The 17,970-nt window shown below is 45.4% G+C and overlaps 1 protein-coding gene across 1 annotated transcript; it reads right to left on the bottom strand.

Annotated features, from left to right (window-relative positions):
• Positions 1–6,202: 6,202 nt before the first annotated feature.
• Positions 6,203–17,044, bottom strand: LOC122937782 (prostate stem cell antigen-like). The gene is made up of 3 exons (XM_044292820.1): positions 16,921–17,044; positions 7,232–7,336; positions 6,203–6,602 (listed from the first exon to the last, which is right to left on the bottom strand). The coding sequence occupies exons 2-3, from the start codon at positions 7,305–7,307 to the stop codon at positions 6,364–6,366; spliced, it is 315 nt and encodes a 104-aa protein (XP_044148755.1). The 5' UTR covers positions 7,308–7,336; positions 16,921–17,044; the 3' UTR covers positions 6,203–6,363.
• Between the last annotated feature and the right edge of the window lie 926 nt (positions 17,045–17,970).

Raw genomic sequence — 17,970 nt, 5'->3', positions numbered from 1 at the left:
GCATAAAGTGCGGGCCGTCTGTTCGCGCTTCCGGCGTTCACATCCTGCTGCTGCTCGCCTGTCTGCGCTACAGCGTAACTTCGGCCTTCCCGCTCACCGCCTCATATGCGACGTGCCCACCAGGTGGAACTCCACCTTGCACATGCTGGACAGACTGTGCGAGCAGCAGCAGGCCATAGTGGAGTTTCAGCGAGCAGCAGCAGGCCATAGTGGAGTTCAGGGGGGGGGGGAAGAGGCACCTCATACTGGCACATGGGGGGAGACGGGTTGGCACCTGATACTGGCATATGGGGTGGGGGGGGGAGAGAGGCACTTGATACTGGCACTTTTATGTGTGTGTGTGTGAGGGGGGGGTGGCACTATGATACTGGGACATGGGGGGAGAGGCACCTGATACTGGCACCTGGAGGGGAGAGGGGGGGTTGGCACTTGATACTGGCACATGGGGGGGGGGGGGAAGAGAGGAACCTGATACTGGCACATGGGGAGGGAGAGAGGCACTTGATATTGGCACTTTTTTGTGGGGGGGGGGAGATGGCAGTTGGCACTATGATACTGGGACATGGGGGGGAGGAGAGAGGCACTTGATACTGGCATGTGTGTGGGGGGGGGGTGGCACTATGATACTGGCACATGGGGGGGGAGAGGCACTTAATACTGGCACTTTTTTTGGGGGGAGATGGCACTATGATAATGGGACATGGGGGGGAAGAGAGAGGCACTTGATACTGGCACATGGGGGGGTTTGGCACTATGATACTGGCACATGGGGGGTGGGAAGGAGAGAGGCACTTGATACTGGCACATGGGGGGAGATGGCACTATGATACTGGGACATGAGGGGGGGGGGGAGAGGCACTTGATACTGGCACATGATGGGGGGGCATCTATGGGGATACTTACTGGCACATTATTGGGGGGCATTATGGGGGACACTAGGCCGGCAGCCTATCAGAGGCCGGACACTGAGGGGCATCTACCGGGGCACTATATATGGGGCATTTTATACTGGTACATTATGGGGGGCACTAGCAGGAAGGGGGGAGAGGAGCACTATGGGGGAATTTACTGGGGGCACTACAGGGACATTAGCTCAACTGGGGGCATTACAAGGGGGTATTTTTGCCCTGTCATATTATAAGGAGAATTATTTATACTGGGGGGGCATTATGGTGGGCGTTATTACTCCCCCATGGTATGACCGCCTAGTAGCAGCACCAGCCTCTCCCTGCTCTGCTATCCCTCTGCCCCGTCTCCAAATTCTTATTATGAAATCTTTCTCATTAGGATAAAACACATCATCAGCTCCGCCGAGCCCCCGGCCAAAGTGTGGAAGTGGCGACCGAGATCCCCAAGGGCAAAGCCAAGTAACTGTAAGTGTTCATATGAAATATGTTTATGTTATACACACATAGCCTACACTGTGCCCCACAATATACAGTATACCACTACACTGTGCCCCACAATATACAGTATACCGCTACACTGTGCCCCACAATATACAGTATACCACTACACTGTGCCCCACAATATACAGTATACCGCTACACTGTGCCCCACAATATACAGTATACCTCTACACTGTGCCCCACAATATACAGTATACCTCTACACCGTGCCCCACAATATACAGTATACCTCTACACCGTGCCCCACAATATACAGTATACCTCTACACCGTGCCACACAATATACAGTATACCTCTACACTGTGCCCCACAATATACAGTATACCTCTACACTGTGCCACACAATATACAGTATACCTCTACACTGTGCCACACAATATACAGTATACCTCTACACCGTGCCCCACAATATACAGTATACCTCTACACTGTGCCGCACAATATACAGTATACCTCTACACTGTGCCCCACAATATACAGTATACCTCTACACTGTGCCCCACAATATACAGTATACCTCTACACTGTGCCCCACAATATACAGTATACCTCTACACTGTGCCCCACAATATACAGTATACTTCTACACTGTGCCCCACAATATACAGTATACTTCTACACTGTGCCCCACAATATACAGTATACCGCTACACTGTGCCACACAATATACAGTATATCTCTACACTGTGCCCACAATATACAGTATACCTCTACACTGTGCCCCACAATATACAGTATACCGCTACACTGTGCCTCACAATATACAGTATACCTCTACACTGTGCCCCACAATATACAGTATACCTCTACACTGTGCCACACAATATACAGTATACCGCTACACTGTGCCCCACAATATACAGTATACCGCTACACTGTGCCCCACAATATACAGTATACCTCTACACTGTGCCACACAATATACAGTATTCCTCTACACTGTGCCGCACAATATACAGTATACTGCTACACTGTGCCCCACAATATACAGTATACCGCTACACTGTGCCCCACAATATACAGTATATCTCTACACTGTGCCCACAATATACAGTATACCTCTACACTGTGCCCCACAATATACAGTATACCTCTACACTGTGCCACACAATATACAGTATACTTCTACACTGTGCCACACAATATACAGTATACCGCTACACTGTGCCACACAATATACAGTATACCTCTACACTGTGCCACACAATATACAGTATACCTCTACACTGTGCCCCACAATATACAGTATACCGCTACACTGTGCCACACAATATACAGTATACCTCTACACTGTGCCACACAATATACAGTATACCTCTACACTGTGCCACACAATATACAGTATACCTCTACACTGTGCCACACAATATACAGTATACCTCTACACTGTGCCACACAATATACAGTATAACTCTACACTGTGCCACACAATATACAGTATACCGCTACACTGTGCCCCACAATATACAGTATACCTCTACACTGTGCCACACAATATACAGTATACCTCTACACTGTGCCCCACAATATACAGTATACCTCTACACTGTGCCCCACAATATACAGTATACCTCTACACTGTGCCCCACAATATACAGTATAACTCTACACTGTGCCCCACAATATACATTATACCGCTACACTGTGCCACACAATATACAGTATACCGCTACACTGTGCCACACAATATACAGTATACCTCTACACTGTGCCCCACAATATACAGTATACCTCTACACTGTGCCGCACAATATACAGTATACCTCTACACTGCGCCACACAATATACAGTATACCGCTACACTGTGCCACACAATATACAGTATACCTCTACACTGTGCCGCACAATATACAGTATACCTCTACACTGTGCCCCACAATATACAGTATACCCCTACACTGTGCCACACAATATACAGTATACCTCTACACTGCGCCACACAATATACAGTATACCGCTACACTGTGCCACACAATATACAGTATACCGCTACACTGTGCCGAAGGAGTGGGGTTTACACAGGAGGAGGGAGATGCGAAGCGCGCAGGGGGGGGCCCTTACAAATATTTGCTGTGGGGCCCAGTCACTTCTAGTTACGCCCCTGACAGTACGTGTGCACACCCCTCCACGTACTGACTGATGGTTCGGCCCCATTCAACTTCTGGGTCTCTAAATTGTCCACGTGGCCAGAGCTAGCCTTTTATGCCTTGGAGGTGCTGGCCTGCCCGGCGGCCAGCGTTTTGTCTGAACGTGTATTCAGCACGGCAGGGGGCGTCATTACAGACAAACGCAGCCGCCTGTCTACAGCCAATGTGGACAAGCTGACGTTCATAAAAATGAACCAGGCATGGATCCCACAGGACCTGTCCATCCCTTGTGCAGATTAGACATTAACTACCTCCCCTTAACCATATATTATTGGACTCCAGGGCACTTCCTCATTCAATCCTATTTTTATTTTTATTTTACCATTATATTGCGAGGCTACCCAAAGTTGAATGAACCTCTCCTCTGTCTGGGTGCCGGGGCCTAAATATATGCCAATGGACTGTTCCAATGTTGGGTGACGTGAAGCCTGATTCTCTGCTATGACATGCAGACTGATTCTCTGCTGACATGAAGACAGATTCTCTGTTACGGGTCCTCTCTCCTCTGCCTGGGTGCTGGGGCCTAAATATATGCCAATGGACTGTTGCAGTGGTGGCTGACGTGAAGCCTCATTCTCTGCTATGACATGCAGACTGATTCTCTGCTGACATGAAGCCAGATTCTCTGTTACGGGACCTCTCTCCTCTGCCTGTGTGCTAGGCCTAAATATATGCCAATGGACTGTTGCAGTGGTGGCTGACGTGAAGCCTGAATCTCTTCTATGACATGCAGACTGATTCTCTGCTGACATGAAGCCAGATTCTCTGTTACGGGACCTCTCTCCTCTGTCTGGGTGCCGGGGTCTAAATATCTGACAGTGGCCTGTTCCAGTGCTGGGTGACATGAAGCCAGATTCTCTGCTATGGGACCTCTCTCCAATTGATATTGGTTAATTTTTATTTATTTTATTTATATTTTTATTAATTTCCCTATCCACATTTGTTTGCAGGAGATTTACCTACATGTTGCTGCCTTTTGCAGCCCTCTAGCCCTTTCCTGGGCTGTTTTACAGCCTTTTTAGTGCCGAAAAGTTCGGGTCCCCATTGACTTCAATGGGGTTCGGGTTGCGGGACAAAGTTCGGGTCGGGTTCGGATCCCGAACCCGAACATTTCCGGGAAGTTCGGCCGAACTTCTCGAACCCAAACATCCAGGTGTTCGCTCAACTCTAATGTCTAACAAGGGCAGCTCGTGGGCCACACAAGAGGCGACACGTGCCCGCCAGCAGACATTATAACTACAAAAGAAAGGGGGTCACTCAGCACATCCCAATGTGCAGGTGCGCGCTGCCATGGCTAGAAACATACAGGAAAAAAAGGACAATGCAGCGGCACCCTGCAAACACAAATAAAGTACAATAATGCCATCATTATAGAAAACATTCTGGTGCTAATGCTATACTTATTTTGCAAATTTGAGATTCTTGGCAAATACATTTTGTACAAAATCATTTGGGCCCATCTGCCCGCGTCAAGGCGATCTCTATCAGATGGAAACCTAACACTAAATACTACCTGTTATGTGCCATAATGGCCACCATAAAATTCAGGGAGTGCAAGTTCCACATGCATGCTGGGTCCACTCTGCTTTTTACCATTTTTGGTGCCATAACGGCCTCCATTAAATCCAGGGATGCAGGAACCAACATGCAAGCTGAGCCCACCCTATACTTCTCCTGGTGCCAAATGGCTTCCAATAAATACAATGAGAGCAGGCTACAGCTTTATACCTACTCTAATTAAAATCAGCCTATGGGGCAGACAGGCTGGTCATGTTTTCTATAATTATGGCATTATTGTGCTTTATTTGTGTTTGCAGGGTGCTGCTGCATTGTTCTTTTTTCCTTTGTGCTTCTAGCCATGGCAGCGCGCACCTGCACATTGGGATGTGCTGACTGACCCCCTTTTTTGTAGTTGTATTGGAGCTGAAGGTGTGGCTGACTCTATTTGGTCTTGCACCCCTGACCGGCCTGTCTGCCCCATAGGCGTATTTTAATTACAGTAAGTATAAAGCTGTAGCTGCTCTCATTGTATTTATTGGAAGCCATTTGGCACCAGGAGAAGTATAGAGTTGGGCTCAGCATGCATGTTGGTACCTGCATCCCTGGATTTAATGGAGGCTGTTATGGCACCAAAAATGGTAACAAGCAGAGTGGACCCAGCATGCATGTGGAACCTGCACTCCCTGAATTTAATAGTAAAATTCTGGTAAGCAGCAGAATTGTGAATGCAGCTCTGGATGTGACTGGAGGAATAACGTTACTGAAGATCGGTACAAGGAACATAAAGCAAAGCATCTACAAATGTATTCAGTTATATGGTGGAAGAACCTTTTAAATGCTATGGATTAGTTCTGCATCCCCCCCCCCCCCCTGCACAGCACCACTCCGGCCCACCTGGCAGAGCAGGGAACTGCAGCTGAATGGGGGTCAGTTGCAGTTCCATGCACAGCAGGTGGCCGGGGAGGGCGCTGTGCAGGGAAAATCAGACCTCCACTATGATGCCATATCCTAGGCATACAGGATACATATATAAAATGGGAAGTGACCTGGGGAATTGCTATTTAAGCAGTCGGAACAGAGCAATAACGTGAGGTCCCAGTCTTATTAAAGTGACGGATGTATTTATTTTACACGATGTATATTTTGCGCAGGAGACAGCAGTTATTAAGGAGAATCCGCCTCTATACAGTAGAAGGACGGTAGGAGGTACACTGTGCCCCATGCCTCGCCTCCTCCTGTACAGATGAATTCTCATATATTCTGTTAGGAAACATTGTCCCCGGATCTGTTCATCCCCATTGTTACATTTACATGGCAAAAATGGCGCTCAGGAGACCGCTGATGGCGACCAGCAGGAAGGCGCCGCCTGTCAGACCGCTGCTGCCGCTCCCAAGGAATATGCTGTTGACATCTCCGATCTTCTCGTTGTTGCACAGGTCTGACTTGCAGCAGCTTTCTGTGACTGACACTACGGTGAAATTACCGGACGCTGTAATGCAGGCGGCGGAGCAGAACTTGCTGATATACGTCATAACTACGCCATTGACTGCAAGGGACAAATACAACGGGAGATGTAAACAGCGGACAAGAAAAAACAGTATAAAAACCAAACAATACAACATGGAGAGAAGCATAATGTATGTACACAGTCACTACACCAGCAGAATAGTGAGTGCAGCTCTGGAGTATAATACAGGATGTTACTCGGGATCAATACATTTAATTAAATTTAATGAGGATAAGTAATGTATGTACACAGTGACTGCACCAGCAGAATAGTGAGTGCAGCTCTGGAGTATAATACAGGATGTAACTCAGGATCAGTACAGGATAAGTAATGTATGTACACAGTGACTGCAGCTCTGGAGTATAATACAGGATGTAACTCAGGATCAGTACAGGATAAGTAATGTATGTACACAGTGACTGCACCAGCAGAATAGTGAGTGCAGCTCTGGAGTATAATACAGGATGTAACTCAGGATCAGTACAGGATAAGCAATGTATGTACACAGTGACTGCACCAGCAGAATAGTGAGTGCAGCTCTGGAGTATACTGCATGCTGTGAACCAGTATCCCAGAACATCCAGCTTTCTGTAATAAGTTGGTCATTACTTCTGGCTAGGACTTTTGGAGCAGAAGCTTCTTGTATATCAGGCACTGGCGACACTTACTTTTGTTTGTTCCACAGAATGGCGTTGCTCCGGTGCAGTTGGCCACCTGCATACAGGGGGAGTCACTGAGAGCCATAGTGCAGGTGTAGCAGCGAGTGGAGTAGCCTGAAACCACAAGAGCAGCATTTATAGTGAGTGCGGACGCAAGACTGACAACCGTGCTCGGCATCTAAGGCTATCCTGACACTGTGCTAATGTCACGGATGATATTGCAGATAGCTGGGAGTTATGGATAAACATCCGACTGGCATGATCCCAAACTAAGGAGCATAAAGGTGACCCCTGTAAAACCCTAAGAGCTCACACTGACTGCTAAGCACATACAAGGGTCTCAGAGGTAGACGATTGCATGCCCTCGTACCTAGACTGTGTGACACCTAAAAACCCTATAATAGTGAGGGGACACGACCACCGGCTCCCTGCACTTAATACGGAGGGAGTCAGGGTCACCTAGAATCAAGCCAGCAAAGAAGCACAATACAAGAAAGGACTTATCTGAACAAGCAGTAACTGAAGTCTCCAGTAGTGATCCAAGAAGTAGTATAAACCGCAAAGTGAGGCAGTATGGGAGGGAATATAAAGGGAGGCAATTAGTGTGAATAGGTGACAGCTGGGAGAAGGAAAGGAGATGACAAAGTGAAACCAAAACAAAGAACATCATGCAAGAGGTACAGAAGAACGTCTGCCAGACCTTGTCAGAGAGCTGGCGGTGACAGCTTCACAACAGACCCTGGACTCTTTTTGTTACTCCTCAGTCCTGCAGCCTCAGGATATTACAGGCGGAGGCGCGCAGGAGTGAAGAGGACTCCACAGTGCGGGAGCGAGGAGAGGTAACTAACTGCAGGGTCCAGGAGACCTTGTGTAGATCCAGATTCTCAGATCCATGGTGTCTTTACATTTAGGCCAAGAAGGATGTAGACATGGATGTGGATGGGGATTTGGATCCATACCAAGTCTTATTGACAAGTTCGCACCTAGGGTTGCCATCTGGCCAGTATTTCACCGGCAAGGCGGATATTTTAGTGCCCTGCCGGAATTTTTTTTCTACTGTGGCAACATCAATTACCGCTATCTTCCTGTGTGCAAGTCCTGTCCTGTGCACATCCAGTCAGCAGTGAGCGTTCACCGTGGCGCGAGCAAGTGGAGGAGGTGAGTGCTTTTTTTTTGCAGAAGCGGAGAAGGGGGCACTAATGGTGGGTGTTATTCTTACTGGGGCACACTAATGGGGGCATTACTGTTACTGGGGGCACTAATGGGGGTGTTATTCTTACTGGTGGCACTAATGGGGGTGTTATTCTTACTGGTGGCACTAATGGGGGTGTTATTCTTACTGGTGGCACTAATTGAGGCATTGTTTTTACTGGGTGCACTAATGGGGGCATTATTCTTACTGGGGGCACTAATGGAGGCTGTCACTGATAATTATGGGGAGATTGTGGCTGTCACTGATAATTATGGGGACACTGTGCTTGTCACCCCTACAGTGTCACTCTGGTCATCCATGTTATGGAAAATACATTCAGAGCCGGGTCAGACTGTCCTATGAGCCCAGATTCTTACGCAGTACTGGACCATTATGACAACAGGTCCAGTAAATGACAATCCCACTTGAGGATGACAATTATAGGGTCAGGGCTGAAGCTGTTTTCTGGTGGTTTCATGGTGTTCATGATGCTCTGAAGACCAACAGATCTTCCTACTGGGCAGAGAAGAGCAATTACATCAGGTAAAAGCTGGAATGATAGAACTAGTTCGGTCATTGACTTTACTAAACAAACCGGAGCTCAAAAACATCAAATAACAAGAGGAGAAATCTCCAAAGATACCACGGGACAGAAAGGTCAGACATTAATCCTGTTAATGAGAGTGTAGACATAGACAGACAGTCATTCTAACAGTTTGCCCCAATTATCTCGATTACATAAAATCATAAAAAAAGTAGTATGCAGACATCATCCCACCTCAAGTTGGCTCTGTCCATAATCCTCCGAGTGTGTCCTCCACCCTTCTGCAAGCTTTGAATTAGAAAACAAGGAGAAACCAAGAGGGTCACGTTCCCCTCCTGTTTTACCATGAATGGACACGGAGGTGGATACAATTAGTACCATGCTCCTCTTGTCCCACAATGTGGCAGGTGTCTGGTGGAAGACCACCTCTACTATGTATATGTTCCGCAAGCCCCAGGGGAGCAGAGCAGATCATGGGAGTGGCCCAGCCAGCATCAGTTATTCACAGGGACCATTATCACACCGATGCTCTCTAGGGCCAGGGCAGTGACAAGGAGGCGCACTCGTTCTTCCCTTGGGTCACAATCTGATGTTGAGGCTCCTGACTGATGGTAATTGGGGTGTCATTGGTGTCATAAGTGTACGGGGTGCAAGGCAGGAGATGTAGGTGCTGTGGACGGTGAATGATGCTGGAGTCAGTAACGAGGTCTTCCACTTTAGCTCAATTAACTTTCGGTGGAAAAAGGACAAGGATGTATGGAGGTATCCAAATCATGCTTTCTCAATACCTTAATACAATAGTAATCAGATTTTTGTAAAAATATATTTTGGTGGAGAACCCCTAAAGACTTTATGACATAGCAGCCAAATTGCTCATCTGTCCCAAGGTCTAACATACTCCATATGTATTGAGAACATCTAAAATTTCTTTTAGCCTTGCACACCCTTTAGGATTTGAGAATACCAAGGAAACCTTGTAGAAACCTAATGCTGATGTTTCCTGGTTGGACTTAAACTCAAGACTTCCTCACATTCTTAACATAGAGGAAAAAGTCCAGATCATCCATCTACTTCAGATGTCTATTGCTCCATTGTACCCTGAATCCTTACCTAGCTGGGCCATGCTGAGTAGCAACACAGCGCTAACCAGAAGGGTCTTCATCTTGTACGTCCTCGAATGTAGAGCCAAGTTCCTTGAAGGTTCCTCGAGAATGTTTTATGCAAAATGAGGCTTGCAATACCAGAAATAAGGTTTTGTAGTAATGGGACCGACCAGTTCTAAATTTTTTTTCTGTCTTTTATCATATTTTTGCATCTCTATGACAAGTGGGTGTGACTTCTCTCACCAGCTGCCTCCATTCCGTCATATGATTCCATCCTTTCACAAACATATATTTTGTAATGTAGGCTTTGGGTAAAGTTGGAATTTTTTGACAGCTCCATATATTATCTGTATGTGACGCAGTGTTAATGATTAGCAGGGGAATGGGGCTTCAATAGAACAGCAAATACATCAGTCCAGGCCTGTGATGACTCTTTCCAGGGTAGGAGATCAGTGAAACAATTCCATACTAAGCATCAGAGTGATCACGTTAATGGGGTTGTCCAGAGTCGGAAACACATGGCTGCTTTCTCCCAGAAACTGCTCCACGCCAGCCCATGTGTTGTATCTGGTATTGCAGCTCAGCTCCATTGAAGTGAAGTGGCTTTAGGTGCAATACCACACGCGGCCTGTAAATAGGTGTGGCACTGTGTCTGGACAAAAGCAGCCATGTCTCTACAGTACTGGCCCTTTAAAGGGGTTGTGCCATGAAAAATATTCTACATTTTTAAAACCAGCCCCTGGATCTGAATACCTTTGTAATTGCATGTCATTAAAAATTGTATATAACCACTGAGCTATTCGATAAAATGCATCTGTATAGCGCCACCTGCTGTTCGTTCTTTTCCTTATTCCTCTGTCCACCTCACTGAGGTGGTCGCACACGCTCAGTTTAAATCTTCAGCTGTCACCAGGTGTGTCTTCTGTTAGAAGCTGTGCAGTTACACAGAGTGACCTACAGAAGAAAGGAGAAACCCCTTGAGCTGTGATAGTGAGAGCTGCTTCAAGGACAGACAGAGAAAGAGCTACAGCAGAAAGGACACGTCCCCTGAGAAAGGGCACTCCCCCCCATTGGAGCAATGAATGAGGAGATCTCTGGATCCATGTAATGTACAGGGCTGGTTATAGCTTTGGTAGAAAGTGATTGTCACGTTCTATATAATGTCTGATTTTCATCCTTTCATCGTGGTAATCATGGAGGCATATGGAGGAGAGAGAAGCAGCAGTATAAAGCGTTTCCTGTCAATTAGCTGGAAGCTCCTCCCCTAGACCACTTTCTGCTCGCCCTGGCAGCCCGTTATAGTGAGAGAGAACCCCACCCCCCATCTCACTTTATAGATATGATTATTAATTGTGGATGGTAATTTTTGTTGATTTTGATTTCAGTCTATAGAAGGAAAGTAATTATTTTGTTCATTTTTATTACCTGCTGTAGCTTTTTATATTTTATTGTTAAAAACATCCCGGGGGCAACCATATTGGAGAGACCCACTTCCTTCCTGGATAAACAGTGCAGCAGGTGTTTGTCGGTGGGTGCGCTTTATAGGAGCTACAATGAGTGGGAGGTGGGTGACAGAGATAAGGAATGGGCCCCTCCCCGGGAGCGACATGGGAGCTGCATACAGAGCCTTATCTGTCCATATAATGTACAGCAAGGGATGAAAACCGACAGCATGGGGGCCTTGTTTTACTTGTACGCTGGTGCCGCCGACACCTTCCTCCCTAGGCACATATGGTTGCAGTGCTGTGATCATCTTACCCGGGTGAAGGGCTCCAGATGGCAACCAAAATAGTCCCCAATGCAACCAAAAAATTGCAATTGGCACCAAGTCTAGTTACCATTTGCGACTAGCCGCGCTGCTGCTTTAAGAAATTAAGAACTGTCATCACCTAGCAGACGGGCCCCACTGTAAGCACGTCCACTAAGAGAAGAGGACACTGTGCCATTCCACCCAGTGGTGGGGGGAAGGAGGGTGGGTTACAATGGGGAACGAGATTGGTGACTAATGAGGGGGGTTAATTGTGAGCCTGAATGTGATTTCTGGAGGTGGCGGCTTGATGTGGAACAAGGGGGATGGTGAGCCTGAATGTGATTTCTCTGTGTGGGGGTTCAGCTCTGGAGGTGACTAGTGCAATGGAGGAGGGGGGGGGGGGTAAGTAGTGAATGCTATTACTGTGGTGGGGGGTGAGCTCTGAATCTTATTCCACTCTGGATGTATATAATGGAGCACGGCACTGTGCCTATTATACTGGGAGAGCGCCTCACTACAGTGAATGTCACAATTTGTGTTATGTGACTTTCTTGTACTGTTCCGCATGACGTATAAAGATGTCACCAGCCCTGGGTGTATAGTGTTACTATCCCACCTTATCCGAGTCCAATAGAGCCATCATCTGTCATTGTATCATGTGCCCTCTAATAATAATAAGACAACTCTGCCAGCCTGCCCTTTTAATGATGAAGTGACTCTGGTGACTCTGTCTCAGTCTACACAGCAAAGCTGACAATCGATAAAGGATGTGAAACACGATCAGACCAGAACCTTCATTCATATTTATGAAATATAAGATCACCAGGACTTCCAGAAATGATCACCACGGACCCAAATATACCGTAGATCTCCAGTCATGTGGCACATACACATCCGCGCTGATGGCAGCCAAGTACAAACATATTGATTTGCAGCGTAGAAGACCAAAGGATCTACCGAACTATGGGAGTGGAGGTCACTGGTCTCCTGAGGGGACACAGCATCACGACAAAGTACATGGCAGCCGATGTTTGGGGGTCCTGGTAAGGATTTGGCATTTGGGTCTCACAATAGACAGATGGTCTACAGACCCCTGGAGACACTGAGGTCATCTCCAGCTGTAAATCTCCAGCAGCCATGTGGACAGGTTGTGTTGTATAGCAGGATTAGCAGTAGCGGTTACTGTATTTGGTATGCACCTGCTGAACACCCGGCCACAGTGTAACCCTTTGCCCACCAGTATGGCTCAATGAGCGCCATGCATCACATTTCTTTTTATTAATAAAAGTTTGGACAACACGCAGACATTTTTGGAAAATTGATTATTTCCCAGTTAAAGAGATGTCTAACAAGGGCAGCTCGTGGGCCACACAAGAGGCGACACGTGCCGGCCAGCAGACATTATAACTACAAAAAAGGGGGTCAGTCAGCACATCCCAATGTGCAGGTGCGCGCTGCCATGGCTAGAAGCACAAAGGAAAAAAGAACAATGCAACAGCACCCTGCAAACACAAATAAAGTACAATAATGCCATAATTATAGAAAACATGACCAGCCTGTCTGCCCCATAGGCTGATTTTATTTAGAGTAAGTATAAAGCTGTAGCCTGCTCTCATTGTATTTATTGGAAGCCGTTTGGCACCGGGAGCAGTACAGAGTGGGCTCAGCATGTTGGTACCTGCATCCCTGGATTTAATGGTGGCCATTATGGCACATAGCAGGAAGAATTTAGTGTTAGGTTACAGAGATTGCCTTGACGCTGGCAGACGGGCCCAAATAATTTTGTACAAAATGTATTTGGCAAGAATCTCAAATTTGCTAAATAAGCGTAGCATTAGCACCAGAATGTTTTCTATAATTATGTCCTTATTGTACTTTATTTGTGTTTGCATAGTGCTGCTGCATTGTCCTTTATTTCCAGCAGACGCCCTACCAACAGTCTCCTGGCCCGTTTCTTTAGATCGCAGTTTCGGGTGTCGCATTCTCCCGTATGCACATGGCTGTAGCTATTTTTACAGTCCACATTTTGCCAAACTCTGCAGAACTGTTCTATCCTTGTCTGTAAAAAGGAGATGGTGCGGGGCCGTGGAATGGACATACGGATGCAGACATCTTTTCAGGCCCCATTGAAGTTAATTGGATGTGGATCAAAACAATGAGTCCCAACTCAGTTGTGCAAATCTCTCACAGATACTTTGTGATGATTTTGATGACATGGCTTGGTCATTAAGGGGTTACTCCTCACCCAGGGGCGTAGCTATAGGGGGTGCAGAGGCAGCAGTCACTACTGGGCCCAAGACCCTTGTGCCGCATAAGAAGACACTGGTATTATAGAAAGTGCATGCTGGTGAAGTTACACCTCTGGCTGGAGGGAAGGGGTTAGGTGAAGAATTTGGCTTGGTGGGCAGCATGAAGGCTCTGTGCTTCCCTGCCCCTGGCCACTGAGGGAAGGGGGCCCAAGGTGAACTCTTACCCCAGTGCCCATGAGCCTTTCGATAAGCCCCTATTTCCACCCTTATCTTTACTTCCATTGTATTTAGGTTTGTGAATACAATCTCCCGGATAGGGCTGGGCTCCTCACATGTGCTTGCTGCGACCTTTACCAAGATTGATGTATTCTACACGGTGCAGGTTATCACCTCTTATCTAAGAATGAAGAATACATGAGAAGTTCACGCCCTGGAATCTGACCAACCTTTATAAACCATAACAATTCAGCATCGGCGTGACCTTTCCTCTCCAAGTCATTCGATTGTTTGCGTTTTGCATTCCTTTTTTTCTTTTCTTTTATTAAGCAATCACATTTCCATACAAAATAAAACATCATTATTATTATTTCCATTTCCTTAAACCTCACCCCCCTGATCTGATTCCCTCCCAAACTCCCCCCCCCCCCCCGACAAAAGGACGGAACGGGAATAGTGAGAAGGTTGGGGCAGGAAAATTTTTAAATTCCATTCTCCCCATACCTTAAACCATTTTTCCTCAGAGTTTCTTTATTTATATAACATATTTTCATGCCTTTTAATCTTGTTAACCAGATTTAACCATGTATTTATACTTGGAGTATTAGATGAGAATCAAGCCCGTGCAATCAGAAGCCTTGCCAAAGACATTATTTTAAGCAAAAGAATCTTTTTCTATTTATGGCACCCAACCTTGGAAAGATCAAGACTCTACCGTAATCGGAATCACTAATTCTTGGATAGTATAATTATGTATTGCCTCCCAGTATTCTTTTAGTCCAAAACATATGTAGATGATCGGCCTCAGGTGAATCACACCGTGGACAGTTAGAAGTGTTTCTCAAACCCCATTTATTAAGCCATAAAGGTGTAATATAGATTTTGTGTAAAATATTAAACTGAACCAATAAATGATTAAAATGATGAGAAACTAATTCAATAACCAGTATATTATCCCAATCATCCAATTGAATCATTGGGCAATCCCTTCTCCAGGCCTTTTGCCCAGGAGAGTGTATATTAATAAATCGTACTTTAAGTAAATATTTATAATATTGAGACATCTTAACCCTCTGTGCCGGCTTTACTATCAAACCATGCAAAAACGTGGGCGTGTCTATATCAAAAAGTGCCGAACGTAGCTGAAAACACCGAAATTAGATATAATTTCTCTTTGTTCTAACTCCAAAAAAAGAAAACATGTGGCCGTTCCTAACCACCTGTGCAAGATAACAAATAATGTTCTTTTGCCAATACCGATCCCCAATCAGTAAGGCCTGTAAATAATAATTATGCCAAAGAGTAGTGTAACAAAGGGACCCCTTTATTCCAAACCAATCTCTAATAGTACTCCAGGACTTGATAAGTAGCTTCACAGCAACTCTATAATCCTGTTGGGGATTGAGTAATTGGCTGGATTCCAATAAAGCAAAGATATTATCATGTAAAGAGGTCTTCGCCAAAAAATTCTACAAAGTGGGCTTTTCTCCCATTCATAATACAGCCATAACTGTGATGCTATAAAATAGCCCTTGAAACAGGGAAGATTTAATCCTCCCTGTTCCATCGGCTTATAAAAATACTCCAATTTAATCCTTACTCGCCTTCTCCCCCAATAGTAAATCATTAATGGTTCTCTCAATCAGTTTAAAAAACTTATCTTCAATCCACACTGGGGAGTTCCTGAGGATATACAGTAGTTGGGGCAGGATCACCATCTTCACTATTCTATCGGCTCTAGATAGCGGGAGTCGGAGCCATATCTTTATTTTAGATCTCAATTTAGTTATCAATGGGATCAAATTAAGCTGTAAGAAATCTTCAATCTTAGAAGAAATAGTAATACCAAAATATTCAAGTGAATCAGAGATCCTCAAATTGCTGGCCATCTCCTCGGTAAGAGGTTCTGCTCTATCTAAAGGCATAAGAATAGTTTTAGACCAGTTAATATTAAGACCCAAAACTTTACCAAAGGAATTAACAACTCGAGTAACCCTCAAGAGTGTAGTGTTAGTATGTTGTATGTAAAATAAAACATCATCGGCAGATAAGGAAATACGATCTTCTGTGCCCAAAGTCCCAAACCCTTCAATCCCAGGATCCTGCCTGACCCTAACAGCGAGAGGCTCAATATAAATATCAAATAATAGTGGAGAAAGTAGACATCCTTGACGAGTACCTGTCCCCAAGGAAATACGCCTTGTCAGAGTCTTAATATTCAGCCTCGCTTTGGGGGATTTGTACAAAAGCTTAATCATATTTGTGAGCTTAATACCAAATCCCATCTTCTATAACACCCTCCAGAGGAATCTCCACTCCACCCTGTCAAAAGCTTTAGAGGCATCCAAAGACAGGATAGAACAAGAGCCCCCCCCCCCCGGGAGGACTGAATATTAGCAAAAAGGTGGTGCAAATTATAATGAGTATCCTTATTAGAAATAAACCCGTTTTGGTCAGGATGTATAATAGATGAAATAACTTTAGACAACCTAGTAGTAAGAATTCTTGAGAGAAGCTTAACATCTGTATTAAGTAAAGAAATCGGCCTACATGAACCCATATCTAAGGGATCTTTGCCTTTTTTCAATATTAGTACTATTACCGCCTCTGTCATTGATTCCAGAAGAGTACCGTCCTCTATTACCTCAATAAATACCTTCAGAAGGCAGGGAAGAACAACCTCGCTATATTTACGATAAAATTAATATGGGAGTCCATCAGATCCTGGAGAGAAGTTTCCCGCACAAGCTTTCATAGCGGCCTCTAAGTCTTGCAAGGAGAGGTCCGCATCAAGGGATTCTCTTTGTATAGCTGTAAGGACTGGAAGAGCGATAGAATCCAAATATGAATCAATCGCTTCATCTGAAACACTATTTTCTGATTTGTACAATTCCAGAAAATATTTCATTAACAACTTTAATGACAGGGCATTTAGGCCACTGATCCATAAAAGTTAGTAAACAGTTAAGTACATACAGAGCGAAAGGAGGAGGAATATAAATAAAAGCCAAAATGCATAGTTTCCCAGATAAGTTTCCATAAAGGAAAACAAATCTCCCCTGCTTATCGGTGGAGGAGGCCCGGCAGACAAAATCAATCACTTTATGAATTAATACTGTTACTCCTCTTGAATAACTAGTAAAAGTGGAATGATAAGTCTGCACAGCCCAACCCCCACCAAGTCAAGGGATCTCCCCCTCAGTAAAATGGGTCTCTACTAAACTAACAATCGTTGGAGGATGTCTCCGAACCTGATCACAAACTGCCTGTCTTTTTAATTTATCACCAAGACCCCGAACATTCCAGGTTAGGATTCTAACCGACATCAATCAGCCCAAAAAAATAATAAAATTACAGTTCCTACCTCTTCCCGTCTCAACCTAGGGGACGCATCGCAACCCACCCCACAAACTACATACCTCCCCTCACCCCTCCAACTCTTGATCCGCCACCGTCTTAGGACAGATCTCTCAACTAAGTCCACCTATCCCCTTCACCCCCCCACCCACCATGATGGAAAAAAACAAAAAGGATCAGATGTTATTCTGATCAAGCCAGTCTACCACAAGGTCAGGAGTACCAAAAAAGTGAGTCCCACTATTAAAGATTAACAGCAATTTCGCCGGATAGACAAATTAATATTTAATGTTCTTTTCACAAAGTCGTCTCTTAACCTCGGTATAGCTATGTCTCT

This window comes from Bufo gargarizans, chromosome 5, assembly GCF_014858855.1.
Source record: "Bufo gargarizans isolate SCDJY-AF-19 chromosome 5, ASM1485885v1, whole genome shotgun sequence".
In the NCBI taxonomy this organism is placed as follows: Eukaryota; Metazoa; Chordata; class Amphibia; order Anura; family Bufonidae; genus Bufo; species Bufo gargarizans.
Note: the sequence above shows the minus strand (reverse complement) of the source record. Positions and strands in the feature narration are given on the sequence as shown.

Excerpts from the sequence above, each read along its gene's own strand:
- LOC122937782 (XM_044292820.1), bottom strand. The coding sequence starts at position 7,307 with ATGGCTCTCAGTGACTCCCCCTGTATGCAGGTGGCCAACTGCACCGGA. Across the intron at positions 6,603-7,231 it reads ATTCTGTGGAACAAACAAAA|TCAATGGCGTAGTTATGACG; the intron begins GTAAGTGTCGCC and ends TGTCCCTTGCAG.